The sequence below is a fragment of the Rhinopithecus bieti genome, unplaced genomic scaffold (assembly GCF_001698545.2).
Source record: "Rhinopithecus bieti isolate Rb0 unplaced genomic scaffold, ASM169854v2 scaffold_30927, whole genome shotgun sequence".
Classification (NCBI taxonomy): Eukaryota; Metazoa; Chordata; class Mammalia; order Primates; family Cercopithecidae; genus Rhinopithecus; species Rhinopithecus bieti.
The window spans coordinates 2023071-2040971 of NW_016813672.1; the positions used below are offsets into that span (position 1 = coordinate 2023071).

Here is a 17901-nt window from a genome sequence, read left to right on the forward strand (position 1 = left end):
TGAAAAACTATGTACTGAGTGCTATTCTCACTACCTAGGTGATAGGTTAAATTGTACCACAAACCTCTGCATCACATAATATACTCTTGTAACAAGCTTGCATATGTACCCCTGAAACGCAAATAAAAATTGAAATGAAAAATAAAGAAACCCAAGCCATACAAAATATTTGGTTAATTCTTATGGGAAGATGCAAGGAAACTAGTTAGATTTTGCTCATTCAGGACATGTGTTTTAGATGAGTAGAGGTAGAAAACTGACAGATCAGAAGAGAAGGATGAATAGAAGAAGATGTGGGGCTATGGAGAGAGAAAAGGAAAAAGAAAACCAGGCTGAAGTTTCAACCCACAGAACAATATTTTGTTATTTGTACTTTTTTCCCCAGGGGAGAATCTAGAGTTCAAGACTGGAAAGCCAATTTGCTGACTACAGGGCACTTTCCAGTAATGAAACTGGAAGTTCCCAGAAGCAACTTTGTAATCTGTGATCATATGTTCCCACTCCCTGCAATAAGGAAATACCTGGTGTCTTTTAATTCTGAGTCCGAGTCACTTTCCAGTGCTCTACGAAGAGACAGAGGCTGTTAGCTATGGCTGGTGAGTCTGGGGTCCTTTTCTGACTAGCAGCTGGGGACTCAGGTCTTAGAAAAACCTTGATTTATTGCTGTGTGACAGGCAGAAATACCAAAAGGAAAATCAACAATAGTGTGCATACTGAATCTTTCTCTTATTGGTGGTATGTAGTTTGAATCATGAGACCCTGTGTTAGAGACACTGAAGAAGAGTATATGTTCTCTAGATGTTTTCAAGCCAGAAAAAAACTAATTCCTTTCCTCCAGCTTCTGTTAATCAAAGAGAGGGTAAGGGAAGACAGAGTAAGTTATTTGTGTGAGAAAACTCCAGAAATTTCTAAATGTGCTCTGAAATCTTCTCTGCTTCCTTTTGATTCCAAATTAATCCTCCAGACTAGGAACCTTCTCCCCATAATCAGATCTGAGAGCCTCTGTGTTCTTAACGTGTTGTCATCTCTTATCTTGAATTACGTTATTGGTCTGTTTAATGTGATTACATTTTCTCCATGTGTCTGTGTAGTTATGGTACTAACTATTATAATGTAATATTTCTTAGGTTGCTATCATAGACTTTTAACTGGCTTCCCACTCCCAAAAACTTAACCCTTCAGTCCATACTGTACACTAATTTCAGGCCAATTGGCTTACACACAGAAGCTGAAAAAGCCTATGAGTTGGAGTCTTGGGCTACTTAAGCAGATACTATTCCAGCAGTTCATGTTGCTTCTTTGGCTTCATTCTCCTCATTGGAAAAAGGAAGAAACTGGAATAGATCGGTGTTTTCTAAACCTTATAACATATATGAATAATCTGTAGTCACATTTAAAAATCAGATTACCACCGCCTTCCCAACCCTGAATAGCTCAATCTTTACAGTCTAGAGACATTTATTAACCTTTAAAGATCTGCCGACAATTCTTATGAAGCTAGCCTGGCATAGGTTCTTCTGCAGGTTAGCATTATTAGCACAGCTGGTGTCAGTTAAATCTCACCTCTCATATGCTAGGGATCTATTAATGTAATTTTCTTACTCAGCAGCATACATTGACTCCCTATTGCCTTTTTAAAAATATCTAAACTTTCAGATAGGTGTTTCTGTCTTTCAAAATATACTTATTCATTTTCCAGTAATCACTCTGAGGCACGATTTTAAGTTCATAAGAAAAAAAAAAGCAAATATTGACTGTATTTTACTTCACTTGTACTTCCTTGTTGTTGAGTTTCTTTCTTCCTTTGATTCTCCCGTAGCTTAATTATCTCCAAGGTTTACGTCTCACCTCACAACATTTAACTGAAACTCCTAAAATGCAGGAATTGCTCGCTTTTAAAATTTTTTTTGTGTATTTGATGATATTAAAAAGCAGTTGGCCAGGGAGGAGTAAGTCAAATTCATAGCCATGGCTACCTCTTGGACCGGGCAGGCTGACTTTACTGGTCATAGCCTGGAGTCAGGAGAATCATTAAATAATAGATAGGAGAAATTGAAGGGTGCTAATCAAAAACAAGCTAAGTGGGTCAATAATTATAAATAACCATATGTAGTTGGTCTTTGTTAACTAAAACTAGTGAAAAACAGTACCCTATGTAAAATGTGTAAGAACATCACATCACTTTGCCCAGGACCAAAACTGCTCTCGATGAATTTGGCCTCTAAATTATTCCATTTGTTTTTATTATCACTGCAACTTCAATTCAGTGCTTATTAAAATAACAAAAAATAATCAATAAAAACTGTTTTTTAAAAAATCCTGTGTGATAGGTATCTCATGCACTTTCTCTGACTGAATGTTTAAAAAAGTCAGTTAAGTCTGTGCTATTATTGCCATTTTATAGTTGAGGAAGATGTCTAGAAAAGGACTATGAAATTTTCTTTTGGTCTAATGTCTCTTGAGAAGAGTGACTCTAGGCTGGCCTGACTCTTAAACTCGACACTCTAACGTTCTGTCAATTTTCTGCAAACAAACATCTTCAGATGGGGGCCGTATCTCTGATCATGCCCACTTCAGTCCTGACTGCATACTTCAATACTTTCTAAAGCCCAGCTCTCCCAGCTTCCTGATTACTTTAGACACCCTAAAATATTTGTGTTTCTTCCCACACTGCTCTCTGTTAGGAGACCAGCCCTCACTTGTCCAAGGGGCAAATTCCTCCTAGTCTTTCAGGTCTCTGTGCCAAGCCCTCCCTTCTCTGGACAGCTATCTTCTACCTGAGACACAATGTGCTCATGCTTTTTTTTGAGCATCTGCTCATTATTTAAACTCTTATAATATTTTTCATTTTACTTATTTGCATATCTATCTTTCCACTTGACTGTAAGCTTGAACGTGTAAGAATATTTCCTCAAAATGGTACCCTCACCACTAGCAGAATATTTTTAACAAACTTTTGCTCACTAAATTTTCCAGAATGAATATGCGTTTCTTCTGCTTGAAACTTCCAGTGTGTGCTTATTGTCTATTAAATAAAATCAAACTTACTTACTTTTTATTAAATATTCTTCAAGAGTTGGGCCATACCTAAAATTTATTCATTTGTTTCTACGTTCACTCAACTAGTGATTCATTCGATAATTATTAGACTTCCCTTGAATGCCAGAAGTAGTGCAGGCCTAGCTTATGGTCACCTGCCCTCACAGAGCATAAAATCTAATGGTGGATGCTGAGAATTAGGCTGGAAATCACAATTAAAGGTAGAAAAGTATGCTACCCTAAAGAGAAACAAGGTGCCCTAGGGACATGTACCTCTGACATTGTCTCCCCTCAGAGAATCAGAGGATTGCCTGAAAAAAAAAAAAAGTCATTTGGTCTTAGACTTGGAGAATAAACAGAAAGCATAGGAGAATAGGAAGCAAGGAGAAGGTAGGAGACTGGACCAGACATTAAAAGAGGGGCAGAATATTTTAATTGTAATGAGCAAGGTGGGGACAGTATCAGAAGATGAGGCTGAAGGAGAAGGCCGAGGTTAGAATAAGCTGAGAGGTTTCATGGCCTAATCTAGATATTGGAACACTCTTCATTGCGAATAATAGAATAGAAGGGACAAAAAGAAGCTTTAGAAGGTTCTTGGTGTGATTAAGAAAGAAAGGGTGTTGGCCTGAATAGAAGTAATGAACAATTAGAATTAAGAGTAGTGGTCAGATTCTGAAAATGTTTAGTAAATAAAATCAGTGCAGTGTGAACTGAGTTGGGGAATAAGACATAAAGAAGGCAGAAGAAGTTTAATATCATAACGTTTTGCTGCCTTCCTGCACTTGGAAGTTAGGTATTATTTTGTACTATATGGAGGAGAAAATGAAGGATGGAAATAGAAGAAAATTAGCAGTTCAATTTTAAAAGTTCAATTGAATGAGGTTGTGGGATAATTTTAAGTGATGTCTCATTGTTGGACATATGGGTTTCCATATGGGATCCACATCTGGGCTGATGAATAAATTTGAGTAATTTATTTATTATTTTAAACTTATAATTGATGCTATGAGAATTTATAGATTATGAAAAGAGGATCTCAAGTCAAACGTCTTGAATTGTTTTTTATGAAAATTATTTTATTTATTTAATTGGAAAATAAATATTTTATATACTTATGTACAAATGATGTTTGAAATATATATTGTAGAATCCCTAAAGAGCTAAATAACATATGCATTACCTCATATGCTTATCTTTTTTTGTGATCACAGCACTTAAAATTTACACTGTCAAACAATTTTCAAGAATACATCACTAACTATAGTCACTATGCAGTGCAATAGATTTCTTAAACTTATTTCTCCTATCTAATTGAAATGTTGTTTCCTTTGATCAACATCTCCCCAAACTTCCTGTCTTCTCCTAATCACCAGCATTCTACCTTCTGCTTTTATGAGTTTAACTTTTTTAGAGTCTACACATCAGTGAGATCATATAGTATTTGTTTTTTGGTGTCCATCTTGGCTTATTTTATTTAATATAATAATATCCATGTTCATCAATGTTGTCACAAATGACAGGATTTCTTTCGTTTCTCTAAAGCTGAATACGGTTGCATTACGATATTTTCTCCATCCATTCATCCATCTACAGATACTTAGGTTGATTTTATATTTTGCCTATTGTGAATAACGCTGCAATTACAATGGAAGTGTATATGTCTTTTCAACATACTTACTTAATGTTTAAAATACATACTAAATATTTGGATTGCTACATCATTTTTAACATTTTTAATTCATTTTAATTTTAACTTTTGAGGAGCTTCCTATTGTTTTCATTATGACTGTACTAATTTATATTTTCACCAACAGTGTACTAGAGTTCCTTTTTCTCTACGTCATTTCCAACACTTGTTATCTTTTTTATATATATATAATATCGATTGTAATCATTCTAGCAGGTGTGAGGCAATATCTCATTGTGGCATTAATCTCCCTGATGATCAGAGATGTTGAGCATTTTGTATATACCTGCTGTCCATTTATGTATCTTCATTTGAAAAATGTCTATTTTGGTCCTTGGCTCATTTTGTAATATTTATTTTCTTCCTATTGAATTGTGTTTCTTATATATTTTGAATATTAATATCTTATCGGGTATATGGATTCAAATATTTACTCCTATTCTGTTGGTTGTCTCTTCACACTGTTGTTTCCTTGGCTTTGCAAAAGCTTTTTAGTGTGATGTAATCTCATATCTTAATTTTGCTTTCTTTTCCCATGTTTTTGGTGTTATATCCAAAAATCATTGTCTATACCAATGTCATTAAGCTTTCCCATGTTTTTGTGTAGTAATTTCATAGTTTCAATTATTAGGCTTATGTTTCTAATTCATTTTGAGTTGATTTTTGTCTATGATGACAGATAAGGGCCCAATTTCACTCTTCCGCTCTTGGATATTTAATTTTCCCAACATCATTTATTGAAGAAAATGTCCTTAGCCTATTGTGTGTTCTTGAAACTTTGTCAAAAATAAATTTACTGTAAATAACTGGGTTTATTTCTGGCTTTTTTGTTCTATTCCATTACTCTCTGTGTTTGTTTATATGCCAGTACTATGTTTGATTATTATAGCTTTGCACTGTGTTTTAAAGTCAGGTTGTGTGCTGCCTCCAGTTTTGTTCTTTACTCAAGAATGCTTTAGCTATTTGAATTTTTTCATAATTCCATATAAATTTTAAGGATGATTTTTCTATTTCTGTAAAAAATGCCATTGGAGGTTTAATAGGAATTGTATTGAATTCATAGATTTCTTGGGTAGTATAGACATAATAATATTTTCCAATTCATGAACACAGGGTATTTTTCCATTTTTGTGAATCTCATTCAGTTTCTTCTGGCAATGTTTTATAGTTATGAGTATATACGTCTTTAACTTTTTGGTTATATTTATTCCTTATTATTTCATGAAATTTTTTTATAGCCATTATAAATAAGGTTTTATTATCCAATTTTTTAGTTTGTTGTTATTATAAAATGATACTAATTTTGCATGTTGTTTTGTATCCTTCAAACTTACTGCATTTGTGTATTAGTTCTAACAGATTTTTGGTGGAGCATTTAGGGTTTTCTTAATATATGTAAGATCATGTCATTCATAAACAGGACACATTAACTTCTTCCTCTCCTATTTTGATGTCTTTAAATTCTTTCTGTTGTTTAATTCTTCTGGTTAGGATTTCTAGAATAGAAGTGGTGAAAATATGTACATTTGTCCTCTTTCTAATCTGTGAAGAAAAGTTTTTATCTTTTCACCACTGAGTATGATGCTAGCTGTGTGTTTGTCATATGTGGCATTTATTGTGTTGTAAACCTCTTTAGGTTAATTGCTTATCATATTTCTCTACATATTCATTCAGTCAATACTATATTAGTTTACTAAGCATGCCAATAAGTTAAACAGAACTTCAGAACTCAAACAGAGTAGACATTCCATAAACTAACCTGCATACTCTTTGCAAATCTTCACATTCTCTGTTCCGACACCTACCTAGCATTTAAAACCAACGTTTTTGTCTTGTCTTCTAAGAAGCCTCTGTAAACTCTCCTCCTGGAATTTTCTCATCTTTTCTGAATTCCTTAAGCATCTTATCTGTGTTCTCTTAAGAAGCTCTTCATCAACTGTCATGTAATGTAGTTTGATGACTTAAGAGTTGGGGCTCTGGATTCTGAAAACTTGTACTTCTGTTCCTACTCCGGAGTTACTATATACTTTGTTTTCTTTCCACAAGATTACACTCAATTTCTTAAGTAACTTATCTATATATGTTTCCTTTTCCATATAAAAGAGCTTAATATACATTTTGCTTGGGGTTTTTGTGAAATTTCAGTAAAGCACTTGACCTCATGGGAGTTCAACATATATTAACTATTATTACTGAAAGCCTGTCATGGTTAACTCTATGGAATGTGGTGTAAAAGTAGGATTTGAACCCTAATTCATGTGATTTAGGGCAACCTATTATTTAAATGATTTATAAAATTGATAAAATAATACATATTCTACTGGTTTATTGTGAGAGTCCAGTATACTACTATTTGTAAGGTACTTAGAAGAGAGATTTAGAAATAACAATGATAATTACTGATGTGATATAATAATAATAATGATAATTACTGATTTATTGTTTCAGTATAATAATGATAATTACTGATTTATTATGAGTCTAATAATAATGATAATTACTGATTTATGAAATCATTTTAATAATGATAATTACTGATACTATTAATAATCGTGATAATTACTCATATAATATAATGATAATGATGATTGTCATTGCTTTATATGAATTCATTTTCAATCACAAAAAATACATAGGAGATGTTACATTTATTATATGCTATTAGGTAACTTTTTCTCTTGTTTTGTAACTTCCGTATGTCTTTCTAATAATGGTTGGTTCATTATTGACATATGAACTCAAGATAACCTGGAAAATGAGTCTGGTGTTTCTGGGCCAAAATTTTGTTCAACGTCCTGACATGTTTTCTTTAGAAAATGTATTTTGTGTGAAAGCTATCCTTATATCTAGATGAACTAGATAACAATCTTCATAGAGTTAACTGAGAAGAGAGGAGATATCTGGCTTTTCCACATACAATCTGCTTAAATCATATCTCTTGTATTGAAATAAATGATTTATTACTTTGATATATATACGTATATATCATACATATATAAGTGTGTGTGTGTGTGTGTGTGTGTGTGTGTGTGTGTGTGTGTGTGTATATATATATATATATTTCCTGGTAAAAATTTGAATTATGCCAAGGAGTAATACACTAACTCAGTGTCATATTAATCTGCCATAATATTTGTTAAATATTTTCAACTCTAAATTTTGGTTTGAAAAAAGACGCTAAAGAATTAGGTATCTAGATGCATTTACCCGCTGAATGATTAAGTTGGATGTTTACTTATGTATTCAGCAAGCAGATTAATACTTTTAAGCATTTTGAGCAGAAAATTCTTAATTAGCACTATTGGGTATAGCTTGTGTGTTAAAAAATGCAAATTCAAAGATATAGTTATTTCACCAAGGAAGCTAAATACAGAGAAAAGGAAAGATCCTACAGTCTAGTAGGAATAATATACAATCTAGACAAGAGAATGGACTGTCCTGGATGCACACATTTCAGGTAGATCATCATGAGCTTTGAGCAAGAGAAAGAGAAATCTGAATACAGTGGATGATCAGGAAATTAGCCTTAGGCCCAACACCGCAGAAAGGAAAAAGACAAGCTATAAAAACCAAACTTAAATGGCAATGAATTGTTAAACACAGGCTGGTAGGAATTTGATGGGCCAGAGAATGCTACAGGTACAAAGAAATAGTGAGTATTTGTTGAAGACATGGTAAGACAGAAGGTATTTTCAAGGGTGTTTCACATACAGAGTTTTGTCTAAAGCAAGGGCAAAACTCTTTAAGCTATGCCCATATTTGAAGGAGTCTTTATATTCTTGACAGAAGACAGCCGCAAAAAAAAACGCCATAAGAATTTAGAAGCTCTGTTGAAATATGTCCTTTGGAGTACATCAGGTAACTTGGTGAAAAAAAGATTTCCCGAATTGAAGGAAGAGGAAAAGAAAAAACATCGTGATGCCAAAATTGAAGACAGGCCTCTCGTCGTGACAAACCACATGCTAAAGAACAACGCGGCTGGACAAACATCTGTGCAGACCCTACCTACTATGAATCAAAAGTCGACCAGTGTAAAAAGTAAGATTGGATATTTTACAATGGATATCTCCAATGTTTTAGAATTTATTCAATTCTATGACCCATGCAGTGACTTCTGTGATCCCCCTATACTTCCTTTATGAAACTATCATTTTCACTAAACCTATAATTTTTCTTTCAGGGACTACCTTGTCTTTTGTGGGGTGGGATCCAGTTTCCAATTGGCTAGAAGGCTGAGTCCTTGGGTTCAGACTGTGCATGGAAATAATTAATAGTAGAGGATTGTAGTAAGACATACTCAAACCTAAACCTAGATTCTGTCATTAATAATCTATGTGGCTTCCTGCATGTATCTTAACTTCTCTTGCTCCCGAATCATCAGTCTTACTACCTATGAAATGAGGACAATTTCAGTACTTTCTCACAAGACTGTGGAAGGTTAGAAACATTGTGCTGGTAGGCATCAACATGCCAGCAACTCCCAAGATGTTAGCTGTCATCCAGAACTCTCCTCTGAGCTCCAGACTCATTTAGCTCTAGATGCATTTTCAACAATTCTGCTCCAGTGTTTCATTGGCTTTATTAAACTAATTTTTACCTAAGAATTAAACACTTTTTCTTCTAAACAAATTTTTTCCAACTTTAACCCCTTTCCATTTTAGTAAAAGAAACTAATATATATCAAATTTCTCCCACCAGAATGCAACTGGTTGCTTTACCAATGACTGGCAGTAATTAGTAGAGGGACAGGCACAACAATGTATCACTGATATCTGTATTTTCCAATAAAATTTCAAATTAAGCTAAGGTGTAGTGATTAACCTGATGTCACATAAATTCACCATGCTAGATTGGTTGTCATATTATTTTCAATTTCAAATTTTGATTGAGGAAAAGATGCTAAAAAATTAGGACTGTAGATGTAGTCATCCATTTGTTCATTAAGTCATGTATTCAGCAAGCATGCTAAGTACTTTTAAGCGTTTTGAGCACAAAGATGTTAATGAGCACAAAGATGTGGGTGTAGGATGTGTGCTAAAAATACAAATTAAAAGGTATAGTGTTTTCCCCAAGGAAACTAAATACAACAAAGAGGTAAGATTGTATAGTTTAGTAGTATTTACAGTCTAGACAAGAGCATGGAGTGTCCTGGGAGTGTGCCTTTCAGGTAAATCATCATCATCATGAACTGGGAACAAGAGAAAGAGAAATATGAAAACAGCAGGTGACCAGGAAGTTAGCATTATGCCCAATGCCACAGAAGGGAGAAGAAAAGCTATAAAAACAAAGTTAAGAGGAAATGAATTGCTAAGCACAGTCTGGTATGAATTTGATGAGTGAGAGAACTCTACAGGTGCAAAAATAAGGGTGTGTTATTCGTTGGGGACATGGTAAAATAGAATGTATTTTCAGAAGAGTTTCATATTACAGAGTTATGTCTTAGGTGAGGGCAGAACTCTTTAAGCTGTGCCCATAGTTAAAGGAGTCTTTCTCTTTCTGACAGAAGACAATCGCAAAAAAGAAACACTTAAGGTGTTGGAATACCTGGGCAAAGATATGCTTCATGGTGTTTTTAATTATTTGGCAAAACACAATGTTCTGACATTGAAGGAAGAGGAAAAGAAAAAATATTACGATGCCAAAATTGAAGACAAGGCCCTGATCTTGGTAGACTCTATGCGAAAGAATCGTGTGGCTCATCAAAGGTTTACCCAAACCCTTCTCAATATGGACCAAAGGATCACCAGTATAAAACGTAAGGCTGCATCTAACACAATAAATATGTTAAATTTTCCAGAATATATTCAACTCCAAGGCCCATGCAGTGTTATCTGTGATCCTCCTACACTTTCATTTCTAAACTCTCATTTTCAGTAAACATGTCATCGCCCTGTTAGAGACCACCTTGTCTTTTATGGGATGGAAACAAATTTCCAATTAGCCAAAAATCTGTGTCCTTGTGTTTAGACTGTGCACAGAAATAGTTAATAGGGGAGATTTTTTAGTAGGAGATACTTAAACCTAAACTTAGATTCTGTCACATGTGAACTATGCAGCTTCAGGCAAGTTTCTTAACCTTCCATTCTCCCTAGTCATCAGTCTCACCACCTGTGAAATGTGGACAATTTCTGTACTTTCTCACTAGACTGTCTACAGCTAGAAACATTGTAATGCCAGGCACCACATGCCAACAACTTCCAAGATATTAGCTCTCATAACTCTCTCATCTGACCTCCAGACTCATTTAGCTCTAGTGGCATATTCAACAATTCTGCTCCAGTGTTTCACTGGCATCACAAAATGAATACAGCTAAAATTAAACGCTTTGTTTTCCAGAATAAACGTGCTCCACTATTAACCCTTTTCCGCTTCAGTAAAACGAAGTAATATGCACCAAATTTCTGCTACCAGAATGTAACTGGTTTCTTCACCAATTAATAAGAGTAATTAATGGAGATCCTGGCACATAGCAGATACCTAATTAATGTGTGATGAATAAACAAATGAAGTATATGCATGCAATAAAGAGTACTTTCTTAATTATTATTTGGGCATCACAAATTAGAATTTTCCGGTGCTTACTCATTTCTGTGAGTTACAAAATTATGAACAGGGAACTACTATAAAATGTTAAATTTTATAACATTTCAAAACCTTTGACACAGATTGAATTATCAGAATTATTAGAGCCTAAATATTCTCAGATCAATGTTTCCCAGGGATGGACTCAATTTGCCATAGACTTTAAACTGAAATCTTCAGCCCTGAACTACTACAGTTTACCAATAATCATACATGATCATGAACACAAAGCAACATAAATTCTTCAAACGTCACTATACAAAATAAACTCCCCTTCTCTATGGGGAAAGTTTCCCCTCAACAGAAACCACATGCTAGTATAGTTGTCCAAGATTTTAGGCAACGATGCATTCTTATTAGTATTTAAACTGGTCTTTTGCAAGTATTTTCCCTTTCCTCAAACCTGGAATGGCAGGGGGAAAAACATTCGTTTTAAAAAATCAGAGATAGTGGATATTAGCCCTTTGTCAGATGAGTAGGTTGCAAAAATTTTCTCCCCCCCATTCTGTAGGGTTGCCTGTATCACCTCTGATGGTAGTTTCTTTTGCTGTGCAAAAGCGCTCTTTAGTTTAATTAGATGCGCCATTTGTCAATTTTGCTTGTTGGCTGCCGTTGCTTTTGGTGTTTTAGACCATGAAGTCTTTGGCCCATGGCCTATGTCCTGAATGGTACTACCTAGGATTTTCCTTCTAGGGTTTTTATGGTATTAGGTCTAAGCATTTAAGTTCTAATCGCATGCTTGAATTAATGCTTTCGTATAAGGGGTAAGGAAAGGATCCAGTTTTCAGCTTTCTACTTATGGCTAGGCCAATTTCCCAGCACCAATTTATTAAATAAGGGAATCCTTTCCGCCCAATTTCTTGTTTCTGCTCAGGTTTGTCAAGAGATCAGAATTGGCTGTAGAGTGTGCGGTATTATTTCTGAGGATCTCTGGTTCTGTTCCAATTGGTCTATATAGCTCTGTTTTGCTAGCCCAGCTAGCCCATGCTGTTTTGGTTAGGCTGTGCCTTGTAGTAATAAGTTTTTGAAGTCAGGTAGCGTGACGCCTCCAGGCTTTGTCCTTTGACGTTAGGATTGTCTTGGCAATGCGGCTCTTTTTTGGGTTCCATATGAACCTTTAAAAGCAGTTTTTTCCCGGCAATTCTGTGAAGAAACTCATTGGTAGCGTTGATGGGGATGGCATTGAAATCTATAAATAAGCCTTGGGGAGTATGGCCATTTTCCACCGATATTGGATTCTTCCTATCCATGAGGCCATGGTATGGTTCTTCCATTGTTTGTGTCTTCTATAATTTTCACTGGCGATAAGGTTTGTTATTCTCCTTGAGAGGAATCTTTACATCCCTATGTAAGCTGGATCCTAGGTATTATTATTCTCTTTGAAGGGCATTGTGAATGGAAGTCATTCCTGATATGCTCTCTGGATAGATAACGCAAGGTAGTGAGATTGCTGGAATACATGTGTATCTGTTTTTAGCTCTTTGAGAATCTCCAACTGTTTGCCACGGAGATTGTATAATTTTTTCACCCATAGGCTTGGGGTTTCTTCTCCACAGTCCCTTGCCAAGCATCTGTTATGCTGCATGTCTTTTTGTATAGCCATTTTAACTGAGTGAATAATATTAGCAACTGATGGTTTTTTTTGTTTCTCTGCATGACTAATGGTGTATGTATTTTTTTATGTTTGTTAGACACTTGTATGTATGCTTTGAAAAATGTCCTGTTCAGGTCCTTTTGAGCCACTTTTTGATGATAACATATTGTTTTTTCTGTTGGATTGTTTTGTTTTTGTAGATTCTGGATTTTGAGTCCTTGTTGATACTAGTTTGCAAGCCAAAAAAAAAAAAAAAAAAAAAAAAGAAAAAAAAAAAAAAAAAAATCAGAGATGTGCAGCAAAAAAGGACTATTTTGTAGGCAATAAGGGCTTCAAAAATGATTTTAGCAATCCCAGATATCATATATGATGAGCACTAAACTATAAACTGAAATAGCCTATCTGATCAGCAGAGGCTGTGGCGGGAAGGAGGCAGCTGCAAATCCCTGCAGCAGGGGTCCAGTGGCTCCCTGCACTCTTGTCTGCATTTGGATTCTCCAGAAAGATCGATCCCAGAGCACTTTGAGTACACTAGCCCAGCATACCAGGAAGCTGGGTGTGCTGGGCTATTAGGAGAGGTACAGGCCTTGGACAGGTCTTTGGATATGGTTATAATTCTGAGGGTTTCCAGCAGAGCACTGGATTCTGGAGTGCAGGATAAGAAGAATCCTAGCTATTTGTGTGTTATTTAACCAACTGTTATATGTACACACACACACACACATATATAGTACACATATATATACACACACACATATATATACACATACACACACTATATACCAATGGTGTGATTTAGTCAGAGAGATAACCATGTAAGTCCCTACGTACTGTGGGAAATTGCTTTTCTGATCCTGTACCACTCCACCACTCCCTTTCTTGTGTCAATGTAAAGAGATTCCTGAGCAGATTCCTGAGAGATTCCTGTTTCATTAGATAACAGATAAGACTCAAATTGAAATTTTTATCTAAACTCCTGATTTCCACATTACTTCTTGTTGCCCTCCCAGGCTAATAGAAACTCTCTTTGGAAGCAGATTGTACTATAATATTTACTATTTTGTAATAAAATAGTATTTTTATACTAATTCTACTACTGGATATAAGATAGAATTTCTGTCTAATTTCTAATTTTACTGGAAAACACCTGTTCTACACACAGACACATAAAAGTCATTAGGCGACGACTGTTAAGTTGGAAGTTCTCCAAGCCTTTAAACAGGAAAACATACCCTCAGACCAGGAATATCCCAGGACCCTGGATGTCTTCACATTGGCAGAATTTTCTGAAACGAGAAGAAAAAGCATCTGTCACTGTTGAATCTATGAAAAAGTAGATGCTTAGAAGGTTTGGTTTCCTTACACATTTATAACTTATTGTATTCCCAGAACTCAGGCTTTTATCATACACTTTACCAAGATATTTACTTTAAAATATTATTAAAAATGAACAGAAACAAATGATAGAAATATAAAAAAATACATGAAATATTACAAAACATTGCAAATTTTATACAGCATAATATCACTTTACTCATGATTCCTATGTCTTGGTTGCATCACTTAACCAAACATAAAAATATGCCCATCCATTCCTTTTATGAAAAGAAATCTTCTTATTAGATCTTAGTAAACTTTTCTTCTAGTTTGTATATGTAAATTCCTTTTTCTTTTCCAGAAGGAGGGCTTAATAATCTCCCATGTTTTCGCACAATATCTGTTAAAAGAGATCAATATTACATTTCACAAGGGGATAGATCAGAATTACTCAGAAGCAAACTTATCTAAAAGAGAAGTATTATTGCCTCACATTATAAAATATGAGTTGGACGGTGTTGGCTGCTCCAGCAGTTTAGAGACAAGATGTCCAGAGTTATGTCAGAATCTCATACAAATATTTGTCCCTTTGACCTTGGACACAGTACTATTGTCACTAGACAACATTTCTTCATAAATAGGTGATTTCACAATTTGTTGAAAGATAACTGAAGTCTATTTCTTCTAGAAAAATTAGTAATTAACATAAAGTTTGCTTAAAAAATACCAGGATGGTACAGAATTCAATATTCTGTTAAGTGTTTGCTGTATGCATATATCTGTACGTAGTGTGAACTAGGAGGGGACTATCACTCCAAAATGTGATGTTGTTCCATCCAGTTTTGTAGCCACCAGACAGATGTAGCTATTAAGTACTTAACTTGTGGCTAGTGACACATGTTGAAATAATAATATTTTGGATATATTATTTAAATAAATACATTATTAAAATTATTTTTACCTTTTGTAAATGTGATATTAGAAAATTTAATATTGCACATGGAACACACATTGTATTTCAAATAGATAGCACTCTGACAAGTATTAGCACACTCTTGCCCAGACACAGCAAAAAGTCCAAATAAATGAATGAGAACCCTAGGGTAAAACCACTGGAAAATCAAACTGTTTTCTGAATGTAGAAAAGCCAAATTTAACTCTAAATATCAAGAGTTTTCTCCAGAATAATCAGAATCTATAACTGCATTTTTTTTCTTGGTGAGGTTGGGGGAGATCTGCTTTCTCTATCAGGGAATTCCCACAAAACATTTCCTTAAGCTGGAAATTAGGTACAGCTATAATCCCTACATACAAAGAAGTCTTTTTCCTAAGATTTCTCTCTCTCTCTCTCAAAGTTCTTAGGCGATAAATTGGGTCAAAAACCCATAATTTATATATATATATGTATATATATATATGACATATGCTAAGAAAGGAGAGAATATGGAATCAAAATTAACATGCTCAACACCATAAAAGGCAGAAAGAGTGAAAGACAAAGATAGGAGCAAATAACAAGAAAACAAATAGAAAACAATAACAAATATGGTAGATATTAGTCCAAATATATCTATAATCACCTTGGATGTCAATGATCTAAATTTACCAATTAAAAGACTAACAATGTCATAGTGGATCAAAAAGCAAGACCCAACTATATGTTGTCTTTAAGAAGCCCACTTTAAATATAAAGATAAATATACTATGCTAACTCTAATCAAAAGCAAGCAGGAGTGTCTATCTTAATTTCAGACAAAGCAGACTTCAAAGCAAGTTAAATTATCATGGATAGTGAAGGCTATTATTTAATGATAAAGGGGTCAATTTTCCAGAAAGACAATTATCCATAATGTGACTGAACCTAACAACACAGCATAAAATTATATAAAGCAAAAAGTGATAGAAATGAAAGGAGAAATAGATGAAACCATTATTATAGTTGGAGATTTCAACACAACTCTGTCAGAAGTGAGTAAATCCAATAGGCAGAAAACAGTAAGGACACAGTTGAACTCAGTAACACCATCAATAAACTAGATATAATCAACATCTGTAGCCTACTTCATTCAACAACAGCAGAATACACATTCTTCTCATGCTTTCATAGAACATTTATGAAGATATACTGCATTTTGGGCCGTAAAACATACCTTAACATACTTAAAATAATAGAAATCGTACAGTGTCTGAGTTCAGACTGCAGTGGGGTTAAACTAGAAACTAATAACAGAAAGGTAAGCAAAAAATCCCCGAATAAGCACACTTCTAAATAAACAATCCAACTTTAAGACTTACTATAATGCTATTGGCAAAAGATTAGACAAATTGATCAATGGTGTGACTAGCAAGCCCACAAACAGACCTGCATAAATATAGTGAACTAATCTTTGACCAAGAAGCAAAGGTAATAAAATGGAGCAAAGAGAGTCTTTTCAATAAATGGTACTAGAACAACTGCACATCATGCAAAAAAATTAATCCAGACACAGATCCTGCATCTTTCACAAAAATTTAAATGAAAATTGTTCATAGACCTAAATGGAAAAGGGGAAACTATAAAACTCCTAGGAGATAACATAGGAGATACTTTGATGACAAAACTATAAAAGATATTAAAAAGATCAGTGGTTGCCAGAGGTTGAAGAGGAATGGAGGGGTGAAGAGGCAAAGCCCAGAAGATTTTCAGGGCAGTGAAACTACTCTGTATGGTTGCAGAATGGCAGATACATGTCATCATACATTTGTCCAAACCTGTAGAATGTATAACACTAAGAGTGAGCTCTAATATAAACCATGGACTTTGGGTGATTATCATGTGTCAATGCAGGTTCACCAAATACAGCAGTCAGAAGGGGCACGTTGTTAATGGGGGAGAGTATGCATGTGTAGGGGCAGGAGATATATGGGAAATCTCTGTACCTTTCTCTCATTTTTTCTGTGAACCTAAAACTTCTATAAAAAATAGTTTTAAAAAATATTAATTGGGCTGGGTGTGGAGGCTTATGCCTGTAATCCCTGCACTTTGGGAGGCCGAGGTGGGTGGATCAATTGAGGTCAGGAGTTCGTGACCAGCCTGGCCAACATGGTGAAACCCTGTCTCTACTAAAATAACAAAAATCAGCCGACATGCTGGCACGTGCCTGTAATCCCAGCTACTTGGGAGGCTGAGGCAGGAGAATTTCTTGAACCTGGGAGGTGGAGGTTGCAGTGAACTGCAATTGCGTCATTGTACTCCAAACTGGGCGAAGAAGCGAGACTCCGTCTCAATAATAATAATAATAATAATTGGATTTGTTTATAACATGACAAAAGTATCTTAGAGTTCATTCAAAAGATAAGTGAGACTAGCACAAAAGCTTGAAAAAAGAAAATGAGTGATTTTTCTAAGCAGAATGGGAAAATATACTAATCATAATAATTTTACTGGTAGAAGAATGAATAAATTGACTTCTTTTAGGAGCTCAGGCACTCATATTCATTCTAGCTCTCTTACTCTACCTCTAGCAAGAATACTGATCTTGATTTATCATTTTTCGTTGCATTGAGTGGGCCATGTTGTTTGGGTACAGCACTCAAAGAAACTAAAAAGTCTTAATAAACACAGATGTGCTCTTTTCTCTATTTTCTTCCATGCCTGGAGGCAGCTCCTTCTGGAGTTTGTAACACTTCTCCTGTTACCCAT

The 17901-nt window shown here is 34.8% G+C and overlaps 1 protein-coding gene across 1 annotated transcript in view; it reads left to right on the forward strand.

Moving 5' to 3' along the window:
• Positions 1-511: 511 nt before the first annotated feature.
• LOC108513170 (caspase-5) overlaps positions 512-17901 on the forward strand; it is a 28941-nt gene continuing 11551 nt past the window's right edge. Inside the window, exons 1-4 of the mRNA XM_017848855.1 lie at positions 512-596; positions 8513-8764; positions 10230-10481; positions 14630-14823. Coding sequence (XP_017704344.1) covers positions 590-596; positions 8513-8764; positions 10230-10481; positions 14630-14823 — 705 coding nt within the window. The 5' untranslated portion in view covers positions 512-589. The remainder of the gene's footprint in view (positions 597-8512; positions 8765-10229; positions 10482-14629; positions 14824-17901) is intronic.